General features: G+C 39.3%; 2 protein-coding genes across 2 annotated transcripts; both read left to right on the top strand.

The window, feature by feature from the left end:
* The first annotated feature begins 8,123 nt into the window (after nucleotides 1–8,123).
* LOC147525199 (uncharacterized) lies at nucleotides 8,124–8,807 on the top strand. Its single transcript, XM_086578580.1, has one exon. The coding sequence runs from the start codon at nucleotides 8,124–8,126 to the stop codon at nucleotides 8,805–8,807; it is 684 nt and encodes a 227-aa protein (XP_086434706.1).
* A 14,204-nt stretch (nucleotides 8,808–23,011) lies between these two features.
* Nucleotides 23,012–25,280, top strand: LOC147525198 (uncharacterized). Its single transcript, XM_086578573.1, has 4 exons — nucleotides 23,012–23,577; nucleotides 23,803–24,008; nucleotides 24,213–24,451; nucleotides 24,969–25,280. The coding sequence occupies exons 1-4, from the start codon at nucleotides 23,012–23,014 to the stop codon at nucleotides 25,278–25,280; spliced, it is 1,323 nt and encodes a 440-aa protein (XP_086434699.1).
* The last annotated feature ends 240 nt before the right edge of the window (nucleotides 25,281–25,520 follow it).

Genomic DNA, 25,520 nt, shown 5'->3' with positions numbered 1-25,520 from the left:
TGAAATTCACTCTAGAGGATGGGAGTACTTGCTATATGCTAATGGAGGGCTTTATTCCAAGGATTTGGTGATGAAATTCTACGATAATGGGAGCTTTAATGGCGACCATTTTTGGGTTACCGTTGAGGGTGTGCGCCACGAAGTCACGCCTGTTTTGCTCTCCCGGATCACGGGCATTCCTCCGTCGACCCGCGTCTTTTACTTCGGCAGCGATCCGTGTACCCACGGACTTACGACCTAATACTCGACATGCTAATCGAGGGAGAGTACAACTTAGACTGGAAATGCGCGAATCAGCGCTCGGTGCGACGGAACCAGCTGACTGTGACTCAATGGCTGGGACTAAACGTCATTGGCACCTCGAAACCCTCAGACATCAACAAGACCTTCCTCCACCTTCTCTGGATCCTGCAGGAGCGAAAGGGTAACTTCTGCATCGTTACCTTTCTTTTTGATATTATTACACATGCCACTCTTAGATCTGCCCCTCTTGCTGTTCTGGTAACACAAGTTATGATTACCTTGGGTTTTCTGTCCTCCACCCCGCTACTCCCTATACCACAATATGAGAATATGCTTGTCTTCAAGAAATGCATATAGGACCCTTGGGAACCCACATCACCTAGGGCTGCCGAGCACGCTAGCATAGGCTCCTTTCACCCACCCTACTTTGATGAGACTACCATGAGTAAGATGAATAAGTTCTTTCTATAAATAAGTTCTTTCTATAAAAACGGTCAGAAAACGGCAAAGTTCTTTCTATAAATAAGTTCAACACTTCCTCCACATTCACTCATTTCATATTCTTCCCTCTACACTTCTTATTCTACAAAATCGTTTTTATTCCGCTCCAAATTTCAAGCTTCATGGATGCACTAGAAAAGTTTGAGCAGCAGCAAATTGAATATGCTAATCAAGTCTTCATGTTTGTTTGTTTCATTATAGTAATGTTGTTAATGTGGCATATAGTTCTATCTAATATCTAGGTTTGTATTTCATTTCCCGTATCAATATGTTATGTTTCCATACCGTTGTACGTTCTTACATCTTATTGTGATAGTATATCTACATTTTCCTTGTCCTTCTTCTTACGCTATAGTTTTTTTTTTTTTTTTTTTTTAAAAAAAAAAAAAAAGGCACTTCTTGTCACATGCCCCATTCTTCTCATCCACACTAAATCCACTTTTGCACATATCTTAGAAGATACACGTGGTCTAACTACCCTGTGACACCTCAATCCGTATCTTTTACAATTTCGGATTGGTGCCTATTTATAACAAGGATAGACACCTCAAAAATCTAACTTCCCTTTTTCCAAAAATATTTTTCTTCACCACTCCATCTTTAATGTCCCTCACTCGAAGTTTCATGCCCGAGCAAAATTTTATGGAAAATTTCCAAAATGGTCTTTTTCATCCCTTTTTTGACATAGAAATATCATGTCGAGGATGACACCCTCTTTTACCTCATAAGCAAGCTTTTTATTCCAGAGAATTGGTCTTGTTGTTCTATAAAAGCGGTTATTTCCAAAACAGGCAATTCTTTGTGCACAGGCTAACGGATCTGGCGTGAATTGACTATGGAAATCATCTCCGAGGTACTTCAAATTCCTATTACAAACCAAGGAGTACACCTTCCGGGATTCACCTTTCGACAATATCGGGCATCCGATGTTTGCAACTATCCTTCACGCATTTAATACAACCGGAAAAACTGTATTGTTTATCAGCGATCTTTGCAAAAGAACCAATTATCTGTGATCTAATGGGTAGCTCATAATGTGCTCGACACGTCTAAGACTTCCAAAATAACCAAACCCCTACTCCATCTACTCTGGGTCTTACAGAGTAACTGCAATGATTTTTGCATTATTAAATTTCTCTAGAACGCGATCGCACGTGCCAGGAAAAAGGCAGCTCCTTTACCAACCATTGTGACACTTATCATGATACGTTGGGGTTTTTCTAGTACTTCTCCTCACACACCTCTTCGAACAGCTAACATTCTTACCATTCACTCAGTATGTAGGAACGGATTCTGGAACCTCAACATTGCAAAGAACCATGTCGGTGCAGAAACCGACGAAGACTGTTCCGCTGACAACATCTTCACTGAAAATCTATTATGCAACGTATTTAATCCCATGGAAGGGCTTCGTTTAATGTAACAAGGACTGATGACATTATTCAAATGTCAGAACATTATCATCAACAGTCTTCTTGAATTTCAGGACCTGCGGACAATAAACGAAGAGGAACAAGCATAATTCTTACCGCGATACAACCAGGTTCTTGGCAAATCACACTCTCATAATGGAGAACCACGCCGAGATTTACCAAACAAAGAGCGAAATGTTGCAACGGGCTGTTGTACGGATTGACGGCATAGAAAATTTTATAAATGGATCCCTCCCACAAAAGGATCCTCGCCGTTACTTGGGCCAATGAAACCATTTAAATTTAGCAATTTTATATTATTTGTCATTTTTTTTTAGTTTTTAATGGTAATTTGTTTTTACTTAATTATTCTCATCATACTCTAATATTTGTTTATCCTTGTCTAAACAGGTCATATTGTTTTTCAAATCTTTTACAATGGAAGCTCCAAAGATGATTCCAGAACAACCTTTCCATTCGTTGCTGAATTCTCCGGCATATGGACATCTTTTCAGAGACTACATCACTCAAGTTGGTTGGAACTCTCTTATTCTACACCCAGAGCAGACATACTCCCCAAGTTTGGCAACTTATTTTTATGATCACATGGAAGATCTACCAGCTGTCCAGGGTTTCCCTTTGAATGGTTTTACATTACATATTGGTAACACCAGACACTCTTTTTACGAGCCAACTATTGCTATGGCCCTAGATCTTCCTCCTCTTCAGCCAGACCTCCCAATTCAATACATGATAGAGAATGACTTTAATGACTATTCTAGGGAAGATTTTGCTGCCCGGTATGGCGATGGCATTGCCCACGTCAGAGAACGTGCCGAAGATGGCCGATGGCCAGACTTCACTATTCCACTAGCCAGTATGACCATGAATGTTAGAACTGCCATGTTATTTATTCTTCTGAACATTATGGGGGATTGGCATTTTTCCACTGCATCAAAGTCAGCGTGTAAGACATTCCATGCATTGGCCCAGCAATATACCGCCTTTGACATTACAGACCTAGTAATTGAGAATCTTAAGAAGGCTCGGTCTTTTTTTCGGCAAAGACTATATCACCCCGCCAGTTCACAAAGATGCGGGATAGTGAGGATGTACTTCCCACAGTTTGCGGCCACCTTTCAGGACTGGGTAAAGGTCGACTCTATGTGTCCAACAAACAAGATAATTCGTTCTTTGTGATTTAGGACACGGCGACGCCCTGCAAGGTATCTAAAGAAAGTTCGTTCTTTCCCTGATGATGATAAAATGATAGCTCATCTAGATAATGCAAAAAAGAGGAAGTGGAGTGAAGTCTGGAAAGCTATGATAGATTGGCGGGATGTAAGGGAATGACATTTCTACAGGGACGAGGCAAGGATGGACTATCCCCCAGTTCAAGGTTGGGGAAATGTGAGTTGATACATGTACATATTTGTTTTACGTTTTGATGTGAAATAAATAAATAACCTAACAGTGTGCTACTCTAACAGTGTGTTTCTACTTTTATGATGTATAATATATAGTGTGTTACAATAAACTTCTGTGGAAGATGTCAGCTAGATTTTTGCTCAAAGCCTCTCAAGTATACTCTTTCTTCCTCTTAACACTTTGAGGACACAATTGTCCAATTTGTTTGGGGTGGTGAGAACCTTTTGCAGAAATTAGGCATGCATAGTTGTATATAGTTTACTTAATGTCTAAATATCGTATTTTAGTGACAAATTCTCGTTTCCCTTTCTATGATGAAAAATATTTAGAAATCTCACCCTAGCATCAAAATTAGGACTTGTTCTTAGAAACTTAATTTAATATGTATGCAATAGTTTTTACATCTTTTCATGAGCATTCATGCACTGACTATCATTAAATGTACACAACAGTAAGTTTCTGGGACCCATGGTTAAACAACTTAGTTTCCATATCCTGTAAGAATCTAACCAAAAGCCTAAAAATGTGTGATATATGAGTAATGACACGGAGGAGTAGTTCTTCTGAATAAAGAAGTTCACACGTCTACTTACTTGATCACTGCTCAAATCCTAGGCGAGAATTTAGGCCTTCTTTGGATCGATATAGCAAAAATTCACACCTGTAAAAAAAAAAAAAAAAAAAATACCACTAATCGCTCCACTGAACCTTTCATTAATCCTTTCTACTTCACCAAAAAATTCATTACCCATCTATTAACAACAAATAAATAAGCCTACCTAGATGATGAGTATGAGAAATAGGATGAAGTGCAAAAAAATGAAGAGAAAAACCTTGTCACAAATCAAAATCAGTTACCTGTTTCAGAAGAAAAGAAAAAGAAAAAAATAGAAATATGTTTCCAAAAATCAAAAGAAATATCAAGGTTAGAATTCCCCAAAAAAAATCAAATCAAAAGGGAATACAAAAGCTTGAAAAATCCAAGTATGGAAACCCATGTTAGAAGCAGGAAAGAAAATAAGGATTCTCTAGTATAAATATCTCGAAGACCTTATTCTCTCATACTTATCATTTTTGAATTTTTCATTCCATTTTCTTCTACACTACCACCTAAGCCCCATAACACCTAATAAAGACCTCTAGCTCAATTAGGAATAGGATAGTGTGATAATAAGTAGTAGTTGTGACTTCTCGACCTCGGCACCTCTGACTGTCATTGAGTATGTGAGGAAACGTGTGCCCACTGCACCCTGGAGATAGCAAAGCTTAAGTGGAAAAATAAGAGAGAAATTGTGTTTCGACACATACCTGTGAGAACCTACTTAAGGACGCTATCCAAAGGATCTAGAAACGGCCCTGCTCGTACATTTCATTATTAGATCACTGCATACATGCTCATACGTAGATGTTTTGATTATTGTATGTATATTAACTTGAATTTCGAAAGAATAAAATCCTTGTTTCCCTGCTAGTGAGATGTCTAGATACCTGAGATTAATTAAGGAAACAAGCTTTGTTATTGAGTCGTTGTAGTATAAATGAAGTTTGTGAGTATCTTCTCTGGAAAACTCTCACGAGGCTATAACTCGTCCACTAGGGAATTCCTAGTGGTTCAAGGCTTTGTTGCATACGGTCAATGCAACCGCACTCTGCGAAATAAGATTTAGCTTAGGACAACACATTTTTTACCACTTATCATTTTGATGTCTCTTCTTTGCTTGAGGACAAGCAAAATGCTGTTTGGGGGTGGTGTGATAAGCACCCAAAACTGTAATATTAAACCCCGAGAGACATAGCATTTTGGTCGATTATGTGTTTAATAATCATGTAATAATTATATTTTCGTACTTTTGCAGGTTTCCGCATTTAAAATAAATATAATGATAAAACGTGCATCGAAGTACGGAAATACTGGAATATTTGAAGTTTCCCACTCAACCCTAGTGAAGCCCAACAGAGCTTGACTAGAGCCGAAGTTTCCAAAAAAACAAAACCAGTGCAGAACTGGTCCACATATAAAGAAGCAGCAAACTTCCGATGCTCAAATCGGATAAATCGGGGTGCCGACGTTGGCTAGTGAACTACCAGAGCGACCAGGGCGACAAACTCTATGCAAAGACAGAAAGTTGTAAAAACACCAAAATCGGTGCCGCCACTGGACATACTAAGTGGACCTACTCTGCGGGCCCAAAAGGCATGACGAGTCAGCATAGGCAGGTGGCAAGTAATGGTCATAAATTTGTGCCACCTTGCAATGAGAAAGACACGTACCAATTCAATGTTTGAATTGAATTGGGCTAAAAGACGAAACTAAAACATATAAAGACAAAACCTTATAAGCTAAAGGGCAAAATTTAATACAGGTAAAACAAAACTTTGATTCTCAAAGTTTTGAACGTTTCAATTAGGTAACAAACAAACCTGATTAATTGTTTTCATTTCACGTGAAGGGTCTTCTGCCTATATATATGAGGGGGTAGCCTTCATTATTTTCCCTTCAGCATTTTATGCTCTAGCTTCCGCTTAGCAGTAGTTAGTTTTAATTCAGCACTTACATTCCGTCATTTTCATTCCAGCAAGCTTAAATACTGTAAGTCATTTTACCCTTAATAACAGTCATTTCTTTTCTAGTTTAATTAATGCCCTGCATTTATTTACTTAATGTCTACAGAAATTTTATTATTCCTTCAATCACCATGAGCTAATCCCCCCCCTCAGGGGGAGGGTTATGCTGCTCGTGTGAGGATCCGGATTGACTCGTTAATATTCTAGAATTACTACTTAGGAATTAGGCATAGATTAGACATCCGGTCCCAAAATGACTGAAACTATACATTTTTGGAGTGCTGATCCTCCAGAATAGTCTCGGGCGCGACCCAAAATATCTCGCGCGCGACTCTATGGTGTCAGACAGCTCTCCAATTTGTCCAACTGATGTGGAATCGAGCCAGGAGCTAAAATAATATTCTAGAGATGAAATATTAGTTCAACTCCTTATGCTAGTGTGATGCGGCTCAGAGATGTAGGCATGCACTAGGGATCAATACTCGACGTCGTCTCCGAACACGAGACAAATTAGAGATGTAGTGATGTGGTAATATAAACTATTAAAAAATGATTCTTGCATGAGTATGATTAACTCTCTCCCTGTTTCTCTATTTTTTTTTACCTACATATAATCACTGTAGTAATTTACATTATTTGCATTACCGTTAATTTAATTAAAAACAACTAAAAAACCTAAAATCCTACTCACTAAAAGTTGTAATTCCAGTTGTGAACATTTTCCGAGCCCTAAGGTTTGGACGATCCCTTACTCGACCTATCCTACCAAACCCACATGAGTAAGGTAACTTGACTAAAACGTACGACTATACGGACGTTGGACTTTGGACTTTGGACTTGGGTCTTTGGACTTCGGACTTTGGACTGTGGACCTCGGACTTAAGAAAATAAGTAACTGAAAACAATAAACGTGTGTTATGATTGTTTTATCACATAGCCCTTGGTAGCTGATAAGAGCCCAAAACTGTAGTTTTAACCCCTTAACAATCGTACTTTTAGACCAATTATGTGAATAATAAGTAAGAGTTAATACTGATTACGTGTTTTTATGCATTTCAGGCTTCAAAGTTCATTATGTGCAGAAATGTGCCACTTTAGCGAGATAAAGGAGCAAATGTCAGTTGCTACGAATTCTGTGAATAAAGGCCAAGATTCAACGAGACAAAGCCTTTGTAAAGCCCGGTCAAAAGCTGAAAAGTCCACATGGGCAGAAATAGTGCACAAGTCAGCAGAATTTCCGAAGACCATATCTTTGGACTCAGTCCTCGAAATTGGGCCTACCTTATGTCAAAACGACCGGCTCGGAAAGGGCTTTCCAATGGTCCAAGCCTTGACCCAATCAAAAGAGCAAAAGTGGACAAAAAATCTATTGAAGCCAAATCCAACTGAAGAGCCCTTTCCGGACTAAAAGAATTGGGTTTTGGGCCTGATTTTCCGGCCCAAAACATGGCTCCAAGCCCATGCACGATTTTTGGATCTGAAAGTATAAAAACAAAAGCTTGACTCTTTGTAAAATATAGATAGTTAGGTTAGAAAATAAAAGTAGCTTAGAATAGAAAGTAGCCATTAGAATAACTTCTAGATCTAGTTTTAATTGTTTTAGGGTTTAGATCAAGTGTGAAAATGGGGACTGTGTTGTTGGGAAGTGGGAGTGAGATAACATAACGTGTTTCCTGATCCTGTGCCCTTAATCTTGCTTAAAATAGGAATAAAGCCGAATAGAATAGATTTCTTATCCTAAAACTTCTTCCTTTTCTTTTTACAATAGGTATATCCTCCTCTACACACAGGGGGATTTCAAAGAGATAGTAAGCTTCGTTTTGTTTTCTTTTCTCTTCTCTAAGGTAAAATCCTTCACTGCTTACAGTGGGAGTTCTTAGAGAAAGTAAAGATTCGCCTCCTTGTATCCACTAAAGGTAAATCCTTTCTTTGCTCTACAATGAGTTCTTTAGTGTGAGCATCTTTCTTAGTATTATGGAGTCAACAAGTAATCCCTCTCCTTCGAATACCTCGAATGGATATTCTGGAGCACGAGCCAACTCTTGGAGTGCGCTTTTTAGTAGACAAGGAGATCGAGAAACTACGGTAGCATTCAAGGAATTCTCGCCTGTAATAGTTGATGGAGTAGCAGTTTTTCCACAAGACCTAATAGAGCAAGGGATACAACAATGGGATGAATATCTAGTGGGCTACTTTCTAGACTCCCGACTCTCTTTCCCTATGGTAAAGGAATTTTTGGAAAAGAAGTGGAAGCTAAAAGGTTCTTTCGAGCTTACTACTGACAAAGAGTTGTTCTACATGAGTTTTACCTCCTCGGAAGATAGACAAATGATTTTGGAAGAGGGACCAGTATTCATAGCAGGAAGAGTGTTTGTAATAAAACCATGGTCTGTGGAAAGAGATAGTTTTCGAAACAAAGTGGCTTCAGCGCCAGTATGGGTCAAGTTGATGGATGTCCCAAAGGAGATGTGGACATTTGATGGCCTGTCTTATCTTGCGAGCTTGGTAGGGGGCAAACCGCAGTTCATGGACGAGGCTACAGCAAAAAGGAAAAGACTATCCTTTGCGAGGTTTTGTGTCGAATTCCTGGTCAATCATGAATACAAAGAAACTATCAAAGTTAAATCTGGAAACAGAGAAGTAGTCATTCCACTTTAATATCTTTGGAAACCAATATCTTGTACTAAGTGCAACAGATTTGGGCATACTATGGAACAAATGTAAGGGAAAACCACAAGAGTATGGAAAAGAAGAACACCCAACAAAATGAAGAATCACAAGTTGGCGAGGATCCAACCGGGAGAGGCTCGAGGCGTCGGCAGGAAGGAGAAAATACAAATGGAATCGAAACAAATAGACAAGTCGATGCACCTGTGGCGGTAGCCGTGGAAAACTTCGACTTATGACCAAGAGCTGTTAATCAAAGAAGAGAGATCGATGTAGATCAACAACAGGTGAAGAATCTCAACTGATACTAAGCGAACTAGAGATAGCAAACTCAAGGAGAGATACAATGATAACACCTTGCAAAGTAGAGAAGGCATACATCTTTGGCCCGACATAGATACTAAAGCTGTTGGTAGAAATTGATAAAAGTAAAATGAAAAGTCTTTAGTCTACCTACTGAAATGAGCGATGAATTCAATCCGTAAGTAAACTAAAACTAATCTTTTACTATCTCATTATCAATTCTTCTACTCGATCGCGAATTGCACTAAGTGGAGTAGAGATTCGTTCCACTCTTAGTCCTTTTCAGATGCTTGTTTTCTAGTCTCAATACTCTACTTAAAGTCAATGAGAGATTTCTTAATTACTTAACTAGACTTCTGATGCAACTACCCACCTAAATGCAACTAGTCGATTATCGACAACTAAAGGGAATGCTCTACGTTGATTCGATGATAAGGAGTTAGAGGGGGATTGATTCCACCTTAACTCAACTTAATCCACTAACGACGAGTCATCGTAATCCGAATTGAACTACCTACAGAACAATCGGTTCTTCCTAATCCCTAATTACACATGGCATTTCTACCAATTTATAACTAGCATGTGAACAATTAAACCCATTCTCATGGTGAACTAATTATCCTCGCGTGGAATAGAATTCACGGCGACTCTACGATAAACGGAATCAAGCTTTCATCAAGGCTTCTCAACCCCTCTAATGGAGTTTAGCCTTGAATCATTCCATAATCATTCCCATTTAGATTAAAACTAAACATAATATAAAGCATTGAAATTTACTTAATTAAACAATAATGAAATCTAATTTAATGACTAAAATGAAATAAGGGCGAGAATTGAAATTAGATCTAGAATTTGAAATGACAAAAGCGAAATTGAATACTAATAACTATTTTATTGATCTAATTAAATGAAGAACAAGATTCAAAGGTTTAATCTAATAAAGGATTTGAAACTAATTAAATAAAACAATTAAATCTAGATCTAGAAGCTATTTTAATGGCTACCTTCTATTCTAAGCTATCTACCCTAATTCTCTACTATTAATCTACCATTAACAATGAGTTAAGTTTTTGTTCTTATACATTCAGATCCAAAAATCGTGCATGGGCTTGGAGCCATGTTTTGGGCCAGAGAATCAGGCCCAAAACCCAATTCTTTCAGTCCAAAAAGGCCTCTTCAGCTGCAGTTGGCTTCCCCAGACTTTTCGTCCACTTTTGCTCCTCTGATTGGATCAAGGCTTGGACCATTGCAAAGCTCTTTCCGAGCCGGTCGTTTTGACATAAGGTAGGCCTCATTCCGAGGTCTGAGTCCAAAGATATGGCATTCGGAAGTTCTGCTGACTTTTGCTCCTTTATCTCGCTAAAGTGCCACATTTCTGCACATAATGGACTTTGAAGCCTGAAATGCATAAAAACACGTAATCAGTATTAACTCTTACTTATTATTCACATAATTGGTCTAACAGTAAGATTATTAAGGGGTTAAAACTACAGTTTTGGGCTCTTATCAAACCACCCCCAAACAGCATTTTGCTTGTCCTCAAGCAAAGATGAGAAATTAGAATAAGTGACCAAAAATGGAGTTCTAACTACTCTCGTTTCGCTGAGTGCGATTGCATTGACCATATGCAACAAGGCCTTAAACCACTAGGAATTCCCTAGTGGACGAGCTATAGCCTCGTGAGAGTTTTCCAGTGAAGGTACTCACAAACTTCATCTATACTACAACGACTAAGAAAATAAAACTATTGTTTCCTTATTCATGCTCCAAATTATCTATACATCTCACTAGCTATGAACAAGAATAACCAAGTCAAAAACCTAAATTAATATATGCATAATAATCTATCATCTACAATAAACATATACCAATGAGTAGTACTATAAAATGTTTAGCGGGTTTGTTTTAAAACTTCGGAATAAGCGTCCTTAAGTAGGTTCTCACAATAATAGTCAAGAAACAACACTCTGATTTTTCCACTCAAGTTTAAGCTACTCCAATTAATACGATGGGCACACTTTACCTTACAATCTCAATGACACCGCGAAGTCGGAGTCAATCAAACACATCGCCACTTACGATCACACTAACCTATTCCTAATTGAGCTAAAGGTCTTTATTAGGTGTTGTGGGGATTATGAGATGGTTTAAGAAGGAAGGAAATGGATATTCAAAAGGACAAGTCTGAGATAATAGAGTCTTCATACTATGTAACTAGAAAAACCTTGTCATTTACTTTTTGCTTCTACACTTTGTTTCCATCCTTAGCCATATTTTTCTTTTTCTTTTCTTTGGCTTTTGACTCCCTTTTATTCTATTTTTGGAGTTTTTATTTATTTATCTTTTTTTTTTCTTTTCCTTGGATGGAAACTTATTTTCTTTTTCTGAAGCAACTAACTAATTTTTTGTTCACACAAGTTTTTCTCTTCTTCTTTCTTCACTCATTCTATTCTCAGACTTATTCTAAATTGGGTAGGTTGATTTATATTTTTATTTTGTTTTGTTTTTGTAACAGGGTAAAGGAATTGTGGTTTATGGAAGGGCTAATGAAAGGCTCAGTGGGGCGACTAGCGAAAAATAATTCATAGGTTTGGATTTCTGGCTATATCGATCCAAAAAGGGCCTAAATTCTCGCTTAGGATATGGTTTAGTGATCAAGCAAGTGGACGTGTGATTTCTCTATCCGGTTTTACTTCTCCCTTCATTTTCTCAAATGTTTTTCATTCATATAAGGCTTTTAGGCTATATTCTCACAGGATTTGTAGAATAAATTACTCTAGCCTAGGTTTCAGAAACTTCTTGCTAACAATCATAGATACTCATGTCATATATTTATAGATAGATGTAAAGATTATTACCTATATGTTAACCTAAGTTTCTAACAATTATTACCTTGCGAAATTCATTGAGACTTCTAGATTGTTAAGAGCATGGAGAAAGAAACAATACCAATATTCCTAAGTGTATAACATAACTTATTTATTTATATTTTTAAATTTTTGAAATTTTCACTAGAAAACAAGTGCATATTATACATATCTATATCCTAACAGGATGTCTTAATTACACGTGTTTCTATGCCCCCAACAAAAGCATGCTTTGTCCTCAAAGCATTTAAATAAAGAGGGTAGGAAAAATACCATTGAAGCGTGAAATTCAGGAACATCTGCAAAACAAAGTTAAAACATACAAATATAGTAATAAAAATACTTGGCCTTGACTCTATAAAGAGTTCCACCCATTATGGGGTTAACAATTAAATTGCTTGGGACATAAGCGGACACCAATGAAACTAAAATTTACCTCCACTCCCTTGTTATTAGTCATTTTCGTCATCCTCTACTTCTATAAAGAAGTGGGGGCTCCTTCAGCGTCTGCCATGCTATGATAATTTGCCGGGCTTCACGCCATTTATCATCTATGGTTTCTAACCTATTAAGTGCCACTTGGTCTGATGGGGTGTAGGGTGCAACTTTGGTGAGGTTGTATCCGCCACCCTTGCCAAGTCATTACGCGGAAAGATCGAATAATACTATTGGTGGGTCACACCGTGTCTACCCTAATCCAATCCGTGAAGCGTGTACAAAAAAGCAGGAAAGAAACATAGCATAATACGTGAAATTAGAAACGGGCATAAGAAGGTACTTATGCCTCATGGTATGGGCTCGTGCTAAACTAGACATCAAAGTTACGGGAAGGTCATAGAACCGGCGTCCCGGCTAAAGCAAGGAAAACAACGCAAGTGGCGTCATTCCTGAAGAAAAAACGCCATTCCCCTAAAATGTTTAGCATAATCCAAAACATAACAGTTCCTATGTTCATGGGCCGGGCTACCAAGGGCAACGTTATAGTCCCCTTGGTCCTCAATCTGGAAAAATGCCTGCCCCATAAGCCTCGTGCAAAGACTCATAAGTGTAGACATGCATATTATCGACCCAATAGCACCATGGGTCTTGTATCTCGGCCGGGCATAGCAAGTCCAAGAACAAATGCTAGCAAGAACACGGTAATTTCCATTGGTTCATCGTCAATGTTGATGGAGAACACTTGTTCTCCATCCGGTCTCTCAAAGAAAATGCAGTTATTATAAAAATAAGATGCAAGTCTTTGGAGAATAAAGTTCAGCCCGATCTTACCATAAGAGGTTCCCGGCCAACGTATGTGATCACCTCATGAAACCAAGCACCGTAAGTAGTGCTTTGGAACAAATCTTGAAAGACTGTTCGGTATTATTATAGGAGATGTCATCTCAAAACTACGCTCTGGAACAGCTGCAAAAAACAACCGGTACTCTGGCGAAAAACTGGAAAATTTCTGGTCCACGAAGTCGTAGGCGGCTTCAACTAGAGCACGCAGTCGCTCTTTGTATTTTGGAATTCCGGTGTTTTAAGCGCGATTCGGCGCTGACTTGACTTGGTGCGCCTGAGTAAAATTTTCTGTCGGAAGTGTAGAGGTAGGCGCCAGCCTACTCTTGGCTGGCGGCTCTCGAGTTCTGATTTGCAAAATGGAGAGCGAAAACGGGGAATCGCGGGTGTGAAAGGTGCGTGATGGAGTTTAGGTGTAGTGTGAGTTGTGAGGATAGTTTGTATCAAGTTTATATAGGTATAAAGTTGCTAAAAAGGATCGGAAAGTTGCCAAAACTAATTCTGGCGGTTTTGAATCCTAAAATTTCCAAACTTCGAAAACGGAAACAACTCATATCCTGGATTCTAATTCAAACCCAGTATCTTTTAGGTTGATTTTATGATAGAATGTACCTATTTAATCTAGGTTTCATCCTACAATGATACTTAATCATATTTCTGCCTAAACAACCATATTTTCACCTTGACTCCACAATTAATTCTAATACGAGGGTTATACAAACATAATGCTTGAATTGATAAAACCACCCCCAAACAAGTTGGGAAGGTGGGTTCAATATGAAACAACCATGCATAATGAAAATAAGCCCTTATATTAAAATTTCATTCGGAGTACCACTACAAAATTCAAATTACGGAAATAAAAGTTATATTACAATAAAAACAACAAAAGTAAATAAAACAACAACCACTATCAATCCTCACACTCTCTAAACACCTCTCCACTGGTGGCAGAGGGCACACTCTCTAGTGGTGGCTCACGGGCTCCCGAAGGTCCAAAGAGCAGTCGTCCTTCGTCGGCGACGCTCATGCCTAAATAGCTGTGTCCTCGAGCGGAGTCGTATGAGGTGGGAAGCGTGCAAGCATATCCACTCTAAACTGGCGGGCTTCCATCTTCCATCTCGCCTGTTCCCATCTCTCATCCTCTCTCTGCGGGTGCGGATCACCGAAGTTGTGATGAATAGTCGCTGTCGAGTCCGGGAGGTCTGTCTGAGATAGTGTTTAGTGAGCGCGTGCCCCTATGAAGCACAGCCATGCGTTACGCATCGGACCAACACCTCGGAAGGCATCCGCATCAAAGCGGTCAAGTCTTCCTCATCCTCGGAGGCATCCTGATGTCCCCCAGCCTCCTCTTCATTCTCAGCTCCACCATCTTCTTCTTCTTCTTCTCTATCCTCAGCCCTCCTCCAAACTTGTTGGACACACTCCCTATAGATCACAGCGTGTTACGGTGCGGGGTAATGTAAATCTATCGGGCCGGAGCTGCTTTCATCTTCGGCATGATCTTGGTGATTAACACGGGGAAGAGGTGCCAAAGACTTTCCGACCCCCTAATCATGCTCGGCAAAAACTCCGGGATCTGAAAAATCGTATTTACGCTCTGGAGTACCCATAAAACGTGGAGGCGTCGGGCCGATGTCAGCGACCTTGTCCTTCCCTAGGACATTCCAACCAATCCATCGAGTCTGTAGCCGGTTGGTTAGTCTGAGGGATGCACAGCGAACACAATGGGAGTTTGTATTGTAGCTCCCATTGATGGCCATCCACGCCCATCGAGGCTCTACCCGTCAAACCGGGGCTCTGTAAAGTGGCCTCGGATGGATTCTAGGCGGAATGCCTAGAATCTCAATAACAGATTCGATGGTCAACTCCTCCTCTTCTTCCTTACCATCACAAAATCCTACTCCCTCCAACTCCACGGTGTTGTAGAACCGTCGGACCAAGTCTTCGTGGTAGAAGGCTTGGTCGAAAGTACCGAACTATTCCAGTCTCTACTAGCCATTTTGTCACCGTAAAAGCGGTAGCGAAGTGGTCGGCGATGAAAACTTGCTCGGTATAATTAGCGTTGTTGAGCCATCTAGTGTTTGGAATGGAGTGAGGGTTTAAATATGATGTGGTGGTGGTGGTTTAACTTGACCAACTGAAAGAACAGTGGTGGTGGTGGTGGAGGAGTGGTGGCGGCGGCGGCACCAAATTTTGAATTTTCGGTGGGTTTTGTTATTTAAATCGGTGGGGGTTGTGGTGGTTTGGTTTTAGAAGATTTGGGGTTAGGATTTGATTTTGGTGGGTTTATTGTATTTCTTTTAATTTTTATTTTTGTTAGGGTTTTGAAGCTTTGTTAATGGCGGTGGAAGATGAAAAAAAAGCGATGAACTGTTGCTGAGAATGTAAAGTGGCGCGTTAATTAGATGGTAGCGGGTTGGTAGCGGTTTGGGCCCAAGCCCAAAATCGAAATTTTGATTTTTTTTTTTTTTTCGCGAACTTCAATTCAAAATTCCCGCCGTTACCGGTCCAATTTTTAAGCGAATGAGATATGGAAATGATCAGGAGAGAATTTCCTATCAATGATCCATAAAACACTCTATTCCGACTTCAGGTGACATACGAGATAGTGGAAAATGCCTCGAAGTCGTGCATGGCGTAAGTTATCTTGACGAATGAACTCTAAATTAATAGATTATGTCAATCCGAATCGTAATACAATTAAACGGCCTAAGCAACTCTAATGGGACATAAAACATTTTAGTACGGAAACACGAACACCCCACCCCCAAACAAATTTTTTACAACGAAGCTTAGAAAATTTGTTTTTAGCAGTGGGTCTTTTAAAGTCAGATTCCCGAGACTTCCTAGATTACTATGTTTATTTTTATTTTTTATTTATTTATTTATTTATTTTTTTTATTTTATTTTTATTTTATTTTATTTTTTTTTATTTTTTATTTTTTTTTATTTTTATTTTATTTTTTATTTTTTATTTTTTTTTAGAATGAAAAACAATAAGCAATAAAGACATAATTCACACCATAGAGAAACATGACTCAAAAATCCGAGAAAAACATGCAAGAGTGGAAAACGTGAACTATGTGAACCGTGGACTTAGAATCCGGTACTTACAGCCACACACTCCATAGGGAGGGCCCGGTTACCTTAATGGTGCACTTACCAATATATTAAAGTGAAAGGAAGTGCACCAAACACAGAATTTGAGTCGTTTATAGTCAGATACTCGAGACTTTATCTAAAACATATGTATAAACATGCAGTTGATCATATATCAACAACCGAAATAGTTGTGGATCATTCCATAAATAAATATCACAGAAAACATATCCAAACACAATGAAACACCAAGATTTCCCTCTGACTCAACCTAGTGAAATGAAAGCGAAAGTCGGATTACCCTATTGTGTAACCTATCATGCACCTTATTTTTTCATTTTTGAATGAGTGGGTGTTCTAGTAAATGAGTGTGGAAAAGTGAATGGTTGTGGAGAATATGGTGGATATGTATAAGTTGTAGAAAGACGGCTTGTACACAATGAGGATGTGGTTTTAGCACGAACTCATTCATTGTGTGTGTAGGGACTGCCTCAATTCTGAAAATGAAGGTGTCAAATAGTTTGTCCTTACGAAGTATCATTTGCTAGGAGGATTTAAAAATTATGAAGCACGGGAGAAACAAAGGATCGAGTGCAAACTTCGAGATTCCTTTGAAAGGGTGGAAGGAGGGGAATCGAGGTGGATGTTGTGCAAGGTAGATCTTGATAGGGTGAATCGTCACCTACTCGAAGAAACTCATCGAATTCCTCATCTAGATTGGTCATATCCACATTACTATGGTAGTCCTCTACATCTTTGAGAAAATCATCTATCCCTTCCTCATCAATAATATGTGTATCAACTAGTGTAGGAATGAAAATGTTGGAGTCTGACTTTCCAAAGGAAAGAAATTTGGGCATATGACTATCAGGGAACGTGTTGTTGAAATAATCTCGAACAACTCTTTCGATCATGCTAACCTCTCCATCCATAGGCGAATCGAATGGCTGTGTCCTTGTTTTAAAACATTGACTTCAACAACAAGATGGCCAAAAGACATGGACATTGAACCATCCACGGCAATTAATGAGCATTGGCGGTTGCGGGGAAGGGCCATAAAAAATGATCGGAGACCAGTCGTTAGCGACTTACATATCGAGGACTACAAAAATCAGCCCGGATAGTAGAAATCACGAACTTTTACCAGCACATTTTCGACTACACCCTTAGGATACTTAATAGACCGATCAGCTAATTGCAACGTCATTTTAGTGGGTTGCATCTTGTCGAGACCTATTTGTCTATACAAATAAAATGGGAGTAAGTTAACACTAGCCCCCAGGTCTAATAACGCGGTCGTCGTATAGGAATCTCCTAAGGTGCATTGTACAGTAGGACGACCAGGGTCCTTGTACTTAACAATTCCATTATTTTCAGATAAGGTTGGGAATTGTTCTGTTAAAAGCGTCTTTTGGTATATTTGTCTTAAGCCTAGTAGTACCGCAATTCCTTAAGAAACTTAGCATGATGTGGTAGCTTTTTAATAGCTTCGAGGAAGGGAAGGTTTATAGTTAGATTCTTGAAAACGTCCCTAATCTCCTCGTAATTTGTATCCCTAGTTAACATGGCTAATTTTTGTGGAAACGGTGGTTTTAAATATTTAGCAATGGTATCACTGGATGTTTAACCGTGGCTTTACTGTTTCTTAGGTTGTGTTGTGGCCGGGTACCTCTACGGTGGTAGGCTCTTGAGTTTCTATTGCGGTATCTAGTAAAATAGTAGGTGTAGGGACTCTCTTGGTGGGGGTAACTATAGGCATAGTTACCTTGTTATCAACCACTCTGCCGGAGCAGTGGTGATGGCATTTATCTCACCTACATTTTCATATTCATTACTAGTATTATCGGTTACCTCAAAGGTGTGTTTGTTGTTTTAGGATTAGGTATTGCGTGAGCTGGCAACACACCTTTGGTTTGGGCTTTATCTTGAGCCAACCTGTTGGGTTAAATTATTAACGGATTGTAGAAGCTGTTGGTTAGATTGAGCCATGGTTTGGAAAAGTTTTTGGCTCACTTGTATGAAGGTGTCAAAGGCGATCGGTTGTGTGGGTGTAGTAGTCACGGGTGGTGTATTTGGAACTATTTCCGTGAATTATTTATGGGTGGATTCTGATAATTATTATTTACCTAACGATACCTCTATTAGCATTATAATTATTATAATTACCTTGACCTTGTGCTTGACCTTGTCGAGGTTGCACTTGGTTGTTATAATTATTAAAATTACCACGACCACATCCTTGTCGTAGTGGAGCTTGGTTAAAAGCCGTGCATTGGCCTAACATATTGATTATTGTACCCTTGAGGTGTGACTTGTTGGTTATTTCTCCAACCGGAGTTGGGATTTTGTCTCCAAAGGCGTTAGGTTCACTATTAATGGAACAAGCCTGTTCATAGGCTATAGAGACGATGGGAGTCGGGATGCTTTCGGGACTCAACCGAAACTACATGGGTTTGAATTTACATTCATGACGGGATAGGCTTTTGTTGTACAGAAATGGCCTCTACCTTTTTAGTGAGTGATTCGATTAGAGTTTTAAGCTCGGAATCGTGTTTAATTTCAAACATACCGGCGGCCTTAACTGTTGAAGAAGAACTAGCGGAGCGGGAGTAATCGTCACTACCCCCAATTATTATTTAAACTTAGTTTGGTCCTCTAAAAAATTTATAAGCCTCCGGAGGCTCCTTTGCTTAAAACTACCCCCATTCATTATGTCAAGGACTTCTTTATGGTGATGTTGAAGTCCTTTGAAAAAGGCAACGAACTAACGTGTCTTTAAAGCTAAGTTATGGTGTGGACACTCTATAAGCGGATCGGTGAAACGATTCCAAGCCTCTGAAAATGATTCATGAGGATTTTGTCGAAAAGAAATGAATCTTGGAAAGCATCTCATCCGTCTTTAGGGGTGGGTAAAATGTTCCATAAACAAATTTGAACAAGTTTAGCCCACGAGTCCCACGAATTAGGGCTTTGGGCGGTTAACCAAGGCGCGCCTTATCGGGCTAAGGTGAAAGGGAATACCCTTAATTTAATTTGTTCATTACCAACCGTAGGATGGTGGAATGTTGTTAGGACTTGTTCAATCCCTACGATGTCGATAAGGTTTTTCATGGTCTAAACCATGAAAAGCGGGTAACAAATTAAAATATTTGGAGGGATTAAAATCCCATTTGGGTCTGCTAGAGCGATGCAAGATTTGGGGCTATCGCTCAAGGCTTTGTAGAAGTCCGAGAGAGGAGTCTCTCTTTCTTCCCCCATTATATCAGGTGGTGTGTGTGAAATAGTAGCTAGAGGTGTAGTGTGTGGTATACTAGATAGATTTGATTGTTGATGTTGTTGTGTATTTACGTTCGGTGTTTTTGTTCTACCAGACCTTAATCTCATGCAAGACTAAGTCGAGCTTAACTAAACATGCAACACTCTAAACAATTCTGATATACTAGTATAAAACCTCTAACAGGAGATGCGAGGCGTGGAAGAAAGGAATACCTGATTGCGTCCTTGCTTCGCTTATGAATAGCGTCTTGTTTACGCTTGTTCAGTGTATATAGCAGGTTAGAACACTAAAAAATATGAAAGATCAAAGTTTGAATCAAAACTGTGGAAATCCGGAAATTTTAACATTTATTTCCAGCATAGAAGCGCCTCCTCAAGTAATTTTCAGATTACAGTGTTTTTAGGCCGGGTCGTGCTCCAAATGGGCGGTGAATTCGGCGCTCAAGGAGCGTAGCCTTCGCCATCGGTAATTTTTGGCCGGAATTTTTCAACTCTAAAATGGACAACCACAGTATGAATCAAACAAGGGTGGGTGGGTGAAATGGGACTTTAAAAACAGTACTAACACTACGAAAACAATACGAAAGTGAAACTAAGATGGCAGCGGTGCCATTTGATAAAAGTAAAATGAAAAGTCTTTAGTCTACCTACGAAATGAACGATGAATTCAATCCGTAAGTAAACTAAAACTAATCTTTTACTATCTCAATTATCAATTCTTCTACTCTCGATGCGAATTGCACTAAGTGGAGTAGAGAGATTCGTTCCACTCTTAGTCCTTCCGTATGCTTGTTTTCTAGTCTCAATACTCTACTTAAAGTCAATGAGAGATTTCACAATTCTTAACTAGACTACGATGCAACTACCCACGAAATGCAACTAGTCGATTATCAGACAACTAAGGGAATGCTACGTTGATTCGATGATAAGGAGTTAGAGGGGGGATTGATTCCACCTTAACTCAACTTAATCCACTAACGGCGAGTTAAATCGTAATCGAATTGAACTGCTACCGCGAACAATCGGTTCTTCCTAATCCCTAATTACACATGGCATTTCTACCAATTTATAACTAGCATGTGAACAATTAAACCCATTCTCATGGTGAACTAATTATCCCCGTGGAATAGGAATTACGGCGACTCTACGATAAAACGGAATCAAGCTTTCATCAAGGCTTCTCAACCCCTCTAATGGAGTTTAGCCTTGAATCATTCCATAATCATTCCCATTTAGATTAAAACTAAACATAATATAAAGCATTGAAATTTACTTAATTAAACAATAATGAAATCTAATTTAATGACTAAAATGAAATAAGGACAGAATTGAAATTAGTTCTAGAATTGGAAATGACAAAAGCGAAATTGAATACTAATAACTATTTTATTGATCTAATTAAATGAAGAACAAGATTCAAAGGTTTAATCTAATAAAGGATTTGAAACTAATTAAATAAAACAATTAAATCTAGATCTAGAAGCTATTTTAATGGCTACCTTCTATTCTAAGCTATCTACCCTAATTCTCTACTATTAATCTACCATTAACAATGAGTTAAGCTTTTGTTCTTATACATTCAGATCCAAAAATCGTGCATGGGCTTGGAGCCATGTTTTGGGCCGAGAATCGGGCCCAAACCCAATTCTTCGATCAAAAAAGGCCTCTTCAGCTGCAGTTGGCTTCCACAGACTTTTCGTCCACTTCTGCTCCTCTCATTGGGTCAAGGCTTGGACCATTGCAAAGCTCTTTCGAGCCGGTCGTTTTGACATAAGGTAGGCCTCATTCCGAGGTCTGAGTCTAAAAGATATGGCATTCGAAGTTCTCACTTTTGCTCCTTTATCTCGCTAAAAGTGGCACATTTACGCACATAATGGACTTTGAAGCCCGAAATGCATAAAAACACGTGTCGATATTAACTCTTACTTATTATTCACATAATTGGTCTAACAAGTAAGATTATTAAGGGGTTAAAACTACAGTTTTGGGCTCTTATCGAAACTCATCAAGATCGCGGGGAAGTCCTAGGAACCTCTCTCTAGTGGTATCACAAAATCCACTTCAACAGTTAGACCACCACATCCACAGTCTAAACTGTTTCAGTGCTGAAAAAGAAATCTATTTGAGGAACTAGCAGATTTGGAGGATGACAACTTATCGATCTGAGAGCGAGCTCTTTGGAGATAACATCTCCAATAAAAGAACACCTCCACCCCGATCAATGAGAGAATAAATGGAAGGAGCTCCCCGTTCGGACTAGAGCCCAGCCAGAATTCCTCGGCAACTGATTTGAATGTAGGGGCCTCCTCTGTTGGACTAGAGCTCGGAAAGAAGCAAAGTAATCTATCGGGCAATCGAAACTTCGGTCCGGGGAAAAGAGATAAAGGGGCGTCCAAAAGGAAAGGGAAAGAGGAGAAACCATCATTAATTAATACAAATGTTAAAAATAAGTTCTTTGGAATATCACGGGGGACTAAACGACACCACGAAGGCAAAACAGATGAAAAAAAAGTTTATCACGAGAGAACAAGATAAGTTGCATGGGGTTTCGGAAACTAAAGTCAAAAGGAGAAATATACTAGTATAATAGATATAATTTGTCCGTCATGGGCGATGAGAACAATTACTCAAGTAATGAATATGGCGTAATATGGATTGCTTGGGATCAAAAATTTTGGATGTACATAAGGAGGTGGAAGGAAGTCAGTTTATCCACTGCAAGATCAACCTTTTGCAGCATGGATTCTTCTTCTATGTAACTATGATATATCACAGTAATAATAGTCGAGGAAAAGAACTACCCTTTGGGAGGAGCTGAAAATGTTAAGTCTTTGGTTTGCAAGGCCCATGGTGTGTAATGGGAGATTTCAACAATGTGTTATACTAGCATGAAAGGATAGGAGATCGAGTACATACACCCTAGGAAACTCTCCCATTTGCTAGCTGTTTGAATGTAGTCAAGTTATTTGACCACACCTATACGGATGCTTCTATACATGGAATAGTGGCGGGGATGGAATAAGAAAATGGTCAAAGATTGATAGATGCCTTGTAAACTCTTCTTGGTCGTCTATTAAGTTGGCTACAAAGGTGGAATTTCTAACTCAAATAACCTCGGATCACTCTCCAATGGTCATGTCTTTCCTTACTACCTTTCGAAGTCAACCCCCGTTTAGATTTTGTAACTTTTGGATGCTTCATCAAGATTTCGAAGCTACTTTGAAAACTTGTTGGGACATAGCAGTTTATGGCAGTCCAACCTTCATGTTATCCATCGAAAAATTGAAGAGCTTAAAAGGGGTGTTAAAAGGATGGGCAAGGACTTTATGTCATGACATTCATAGACTAGTTAAAGACACACGATCCGAAATGGAAGATATCCAAGTAAGATTGCACTTGAATCCATTGGATGGCAACCTTAGTGAGCAAGAGTTCCTTATCCGAGGGAAGTTGTGTGACTTGTTAAAGCTAGAGGAAGCGAAAATGTTACTGAAAAACAGATATATATCTTGGATGTGTTATGGGGACAAGTGCAGTGAATTTTTCTTCAATGCTTTGAAGGAAAAGAAGACAAGAAAGTTTGTATGGGATGTCATAGATGAACAAGGGATTAGAAGAGAAGGGAAAGACCCAGTAGCAGAAGCTTTCTTGAAGTTCTATACAGACTTGCTAGGGGTGCCTTCAACTGCGAAATGTGATACGGAGTTTCTAAGTAGGCTAAAAATTGCGGAGGTAAGCTACGCCTCTAGTCAATACTTAGAATCTCCAATCAGTGAAGAGGAGATAAAAGAAGCTTTATTTAGTATGGAGGACAATAAAACGCCAGGTCCGGATGGGTTCAATGCTCATTTCTTTAAGAGATGTTGGGCCACTGTGGGAGAGGATTTCATAAAGGCGATCAAGTTCATATTTTCTCAAAAGCGGATGATGGGGAGGTATAAATTCTACCTTGCTTTGTCTCATTCCTAAAATGAAAAATGCTTCTCATGTTAGTTCCTTTAGACCCATTTCCTATTGCAATACCATATATAAATGTGTGTCAAAAGTACTAACTAACAGGATGAAGACATGTATTACATCCTTGATCTTTAGCTCTCAATCGGCTTTTGTCCCCGAGGTCTATATACAGACAATCTGCTCCTTGCACATGAATTACTCAGAGGTTACACAAGGAAGAAATGGCAGAAAAGATGCGCTATTACACTTGATATAAAGAAAGCCTTTGATACGGTCTCTTGGCAGGCTCTCCAAGCCATACTCGAAAAGTTCAAGTTTCCTCCAATCTTCATCGAATGGCTGTATATGTGCTTTGCATCCCCCACCTTCTCTGTCTTGGTCAATGGATCACCTGAAGGATATTTCAAAGGTGAAAGAGGGATAAGACAAAGCGACCCACTATAACCTTATCTGTCTGTGCTCATAATGGAAGTTTTGAGTTCTTTGCTCCAACAAGGGATCCAAACCAAGTCGATACAATGCCATTCAAAATGCAAGAAGCTGGCTTATTAGCTACAGGGAAACATAGAATCCTTACTTGCAATAAAAGACATTCTCTCCACCTTCTCACTAGCTACAGGGCTACAGCTGAATAATGGAAAGACCACCTTATTAGCAGGAAGCATGTCTGAAGAAGAAGGGTTATCTTTAGCTGAAGAGATGAATATCACAGTTGTTGCTCCGCCAATCACATACCTCGGTCTGCCACTTACTGCAACAAGATTGGGTATTAGAGATTGCTTACCTCTCATTGAAAAAGTAACAAGACGTATCTCTGATTGGAAGAATAAGGACTTGAATAGAGCAGGAAGAGTACAACTAGTCAAGTCAGTCCTATCTTCCTTTCAAACTTCTTGGGCAAAGACATTTGTTTTACCAAAACCTGTCTTTGGAAAAGGTGAGCAAGTTATGCAATAGATTCACATATGGGCAGGACCGAATATGGCGAGAAAGATGCATCACTCGAGTCACATGACAATGTGTTTGGACAAGGAACAAGGAGGGCTAGGGCTGATTGACCCAAGAGTGTGGAATCAAGCGACCCTCTTACTGCGGCCTAGTGTATAAACCGCTCGAAATCGAGAGCCTGTGGGTTAAATGGTCTTGGGATCAACAAATCAAGCAAAAGCATTTCGGACAATGAAAGCTCCAAAGGATGCTCACGGTTTGGCGAGGTATCTTGGAGCATAGAGAAGTTGCATGGAAGCTAGTCCGTGCACGGGATAGCGAATGGAAATGACACGAAGCCTTAGCATGAACCTTGGTGCTTTCGGGGCCACTAATTCTAAATGCTCAAGCTAAAGATCTTCTTCTAAACTCGGTACCCCAGGATGCTAAAGTAGCTGCAGTCATTTCAAATGGAGAATGGTCGAGGGCCATCACAGAAATAACGGAATGTGAAGTCAAGAAATGGATCATGGAAACTGAAATCAATACTTTCCTTACTGATGATCAAGTTATATGGACTCCGTCAAGTTCTGGAGAGTTTTCTATTTCCTCAACATATGCCGCTCTAAAAAATGTCCGTAGTAAGGTGAAGTTGTACAAGATGGTCTGGGGGAAGCTTGTGACCTCAAAACATGCTTTCACTATGTGGCAGCTATTCTCCGGATGCCTTCCCACACGTAATCGACTTGAATGAAGAAAGTGATTGGGCAATCAAGATCTTTGTTTATGTGACTCGCAAGAGGAAAGTTCGGCACATTTATTTTTTAGAGTGTTCATTTTCAAACTAGTCCGCAAAGCATCAAGAAAGCAATGGGGCTAACAACGATGGTTAAATGTAATTAGCATGAAGAGTGGTATCATCTCATGCGAATCTGCGAATCGAAAATCGATGACGGTTGAAGTGATAAAGGCATTCATCGGTCTTGCTTTGTCC

Source organism: Coptis chinensis, chromosome 1 (genome assembly GCF_015680905.1).
Source record: "Coptis chinensis isolate HL-2020 chromosome 1, ASM1568090v1, whole genome shotgun sequence".
In the NCBI taxonomy this organism is placed as follows: domain Eukaryota; kingdom Viridiplantae; phylum Streptophyta; class Magnoliopsida; order Ranunculales; family Ranunculaceae; genus Coptis; species Coptis chinensis.
This window is presented reverse-complemented; position numbering and strand designations above follow the sequence as displayed.

Excerpts from the sequence above, each read along its gene's own strand:
- LOC147525198 (XM_086578573.1), top strand. The coding sequence starts at position 23,012 with ATGGAAGATATCCAAGTAAGATTGCACTTGAATCCATTGGATGGCAAC. Across the intron at positions 23,578-23,802 it reads CAAAAGCGGATGATGGGGAG|AGGTTACACAAGGAAGAAAT; the intron begins GTATAAATTCTA and ends TGAATTACTCAG. Across the intron at positions 24,452-24,968 it reads ACTTGAATAGAGCAGGAAGA|GATGCTAAAGTAGCTGCAGT; the intron begins GTACAACTAGTC and ends TCGGTACCCCAG.
- LOC147525199 (XM_086578580.1), top strand. The coding sequence starts at position 8,124 with ATGGAGTCAACAAGTAATCCCTCTCCTTCGAATACCTCGAATGGATAT.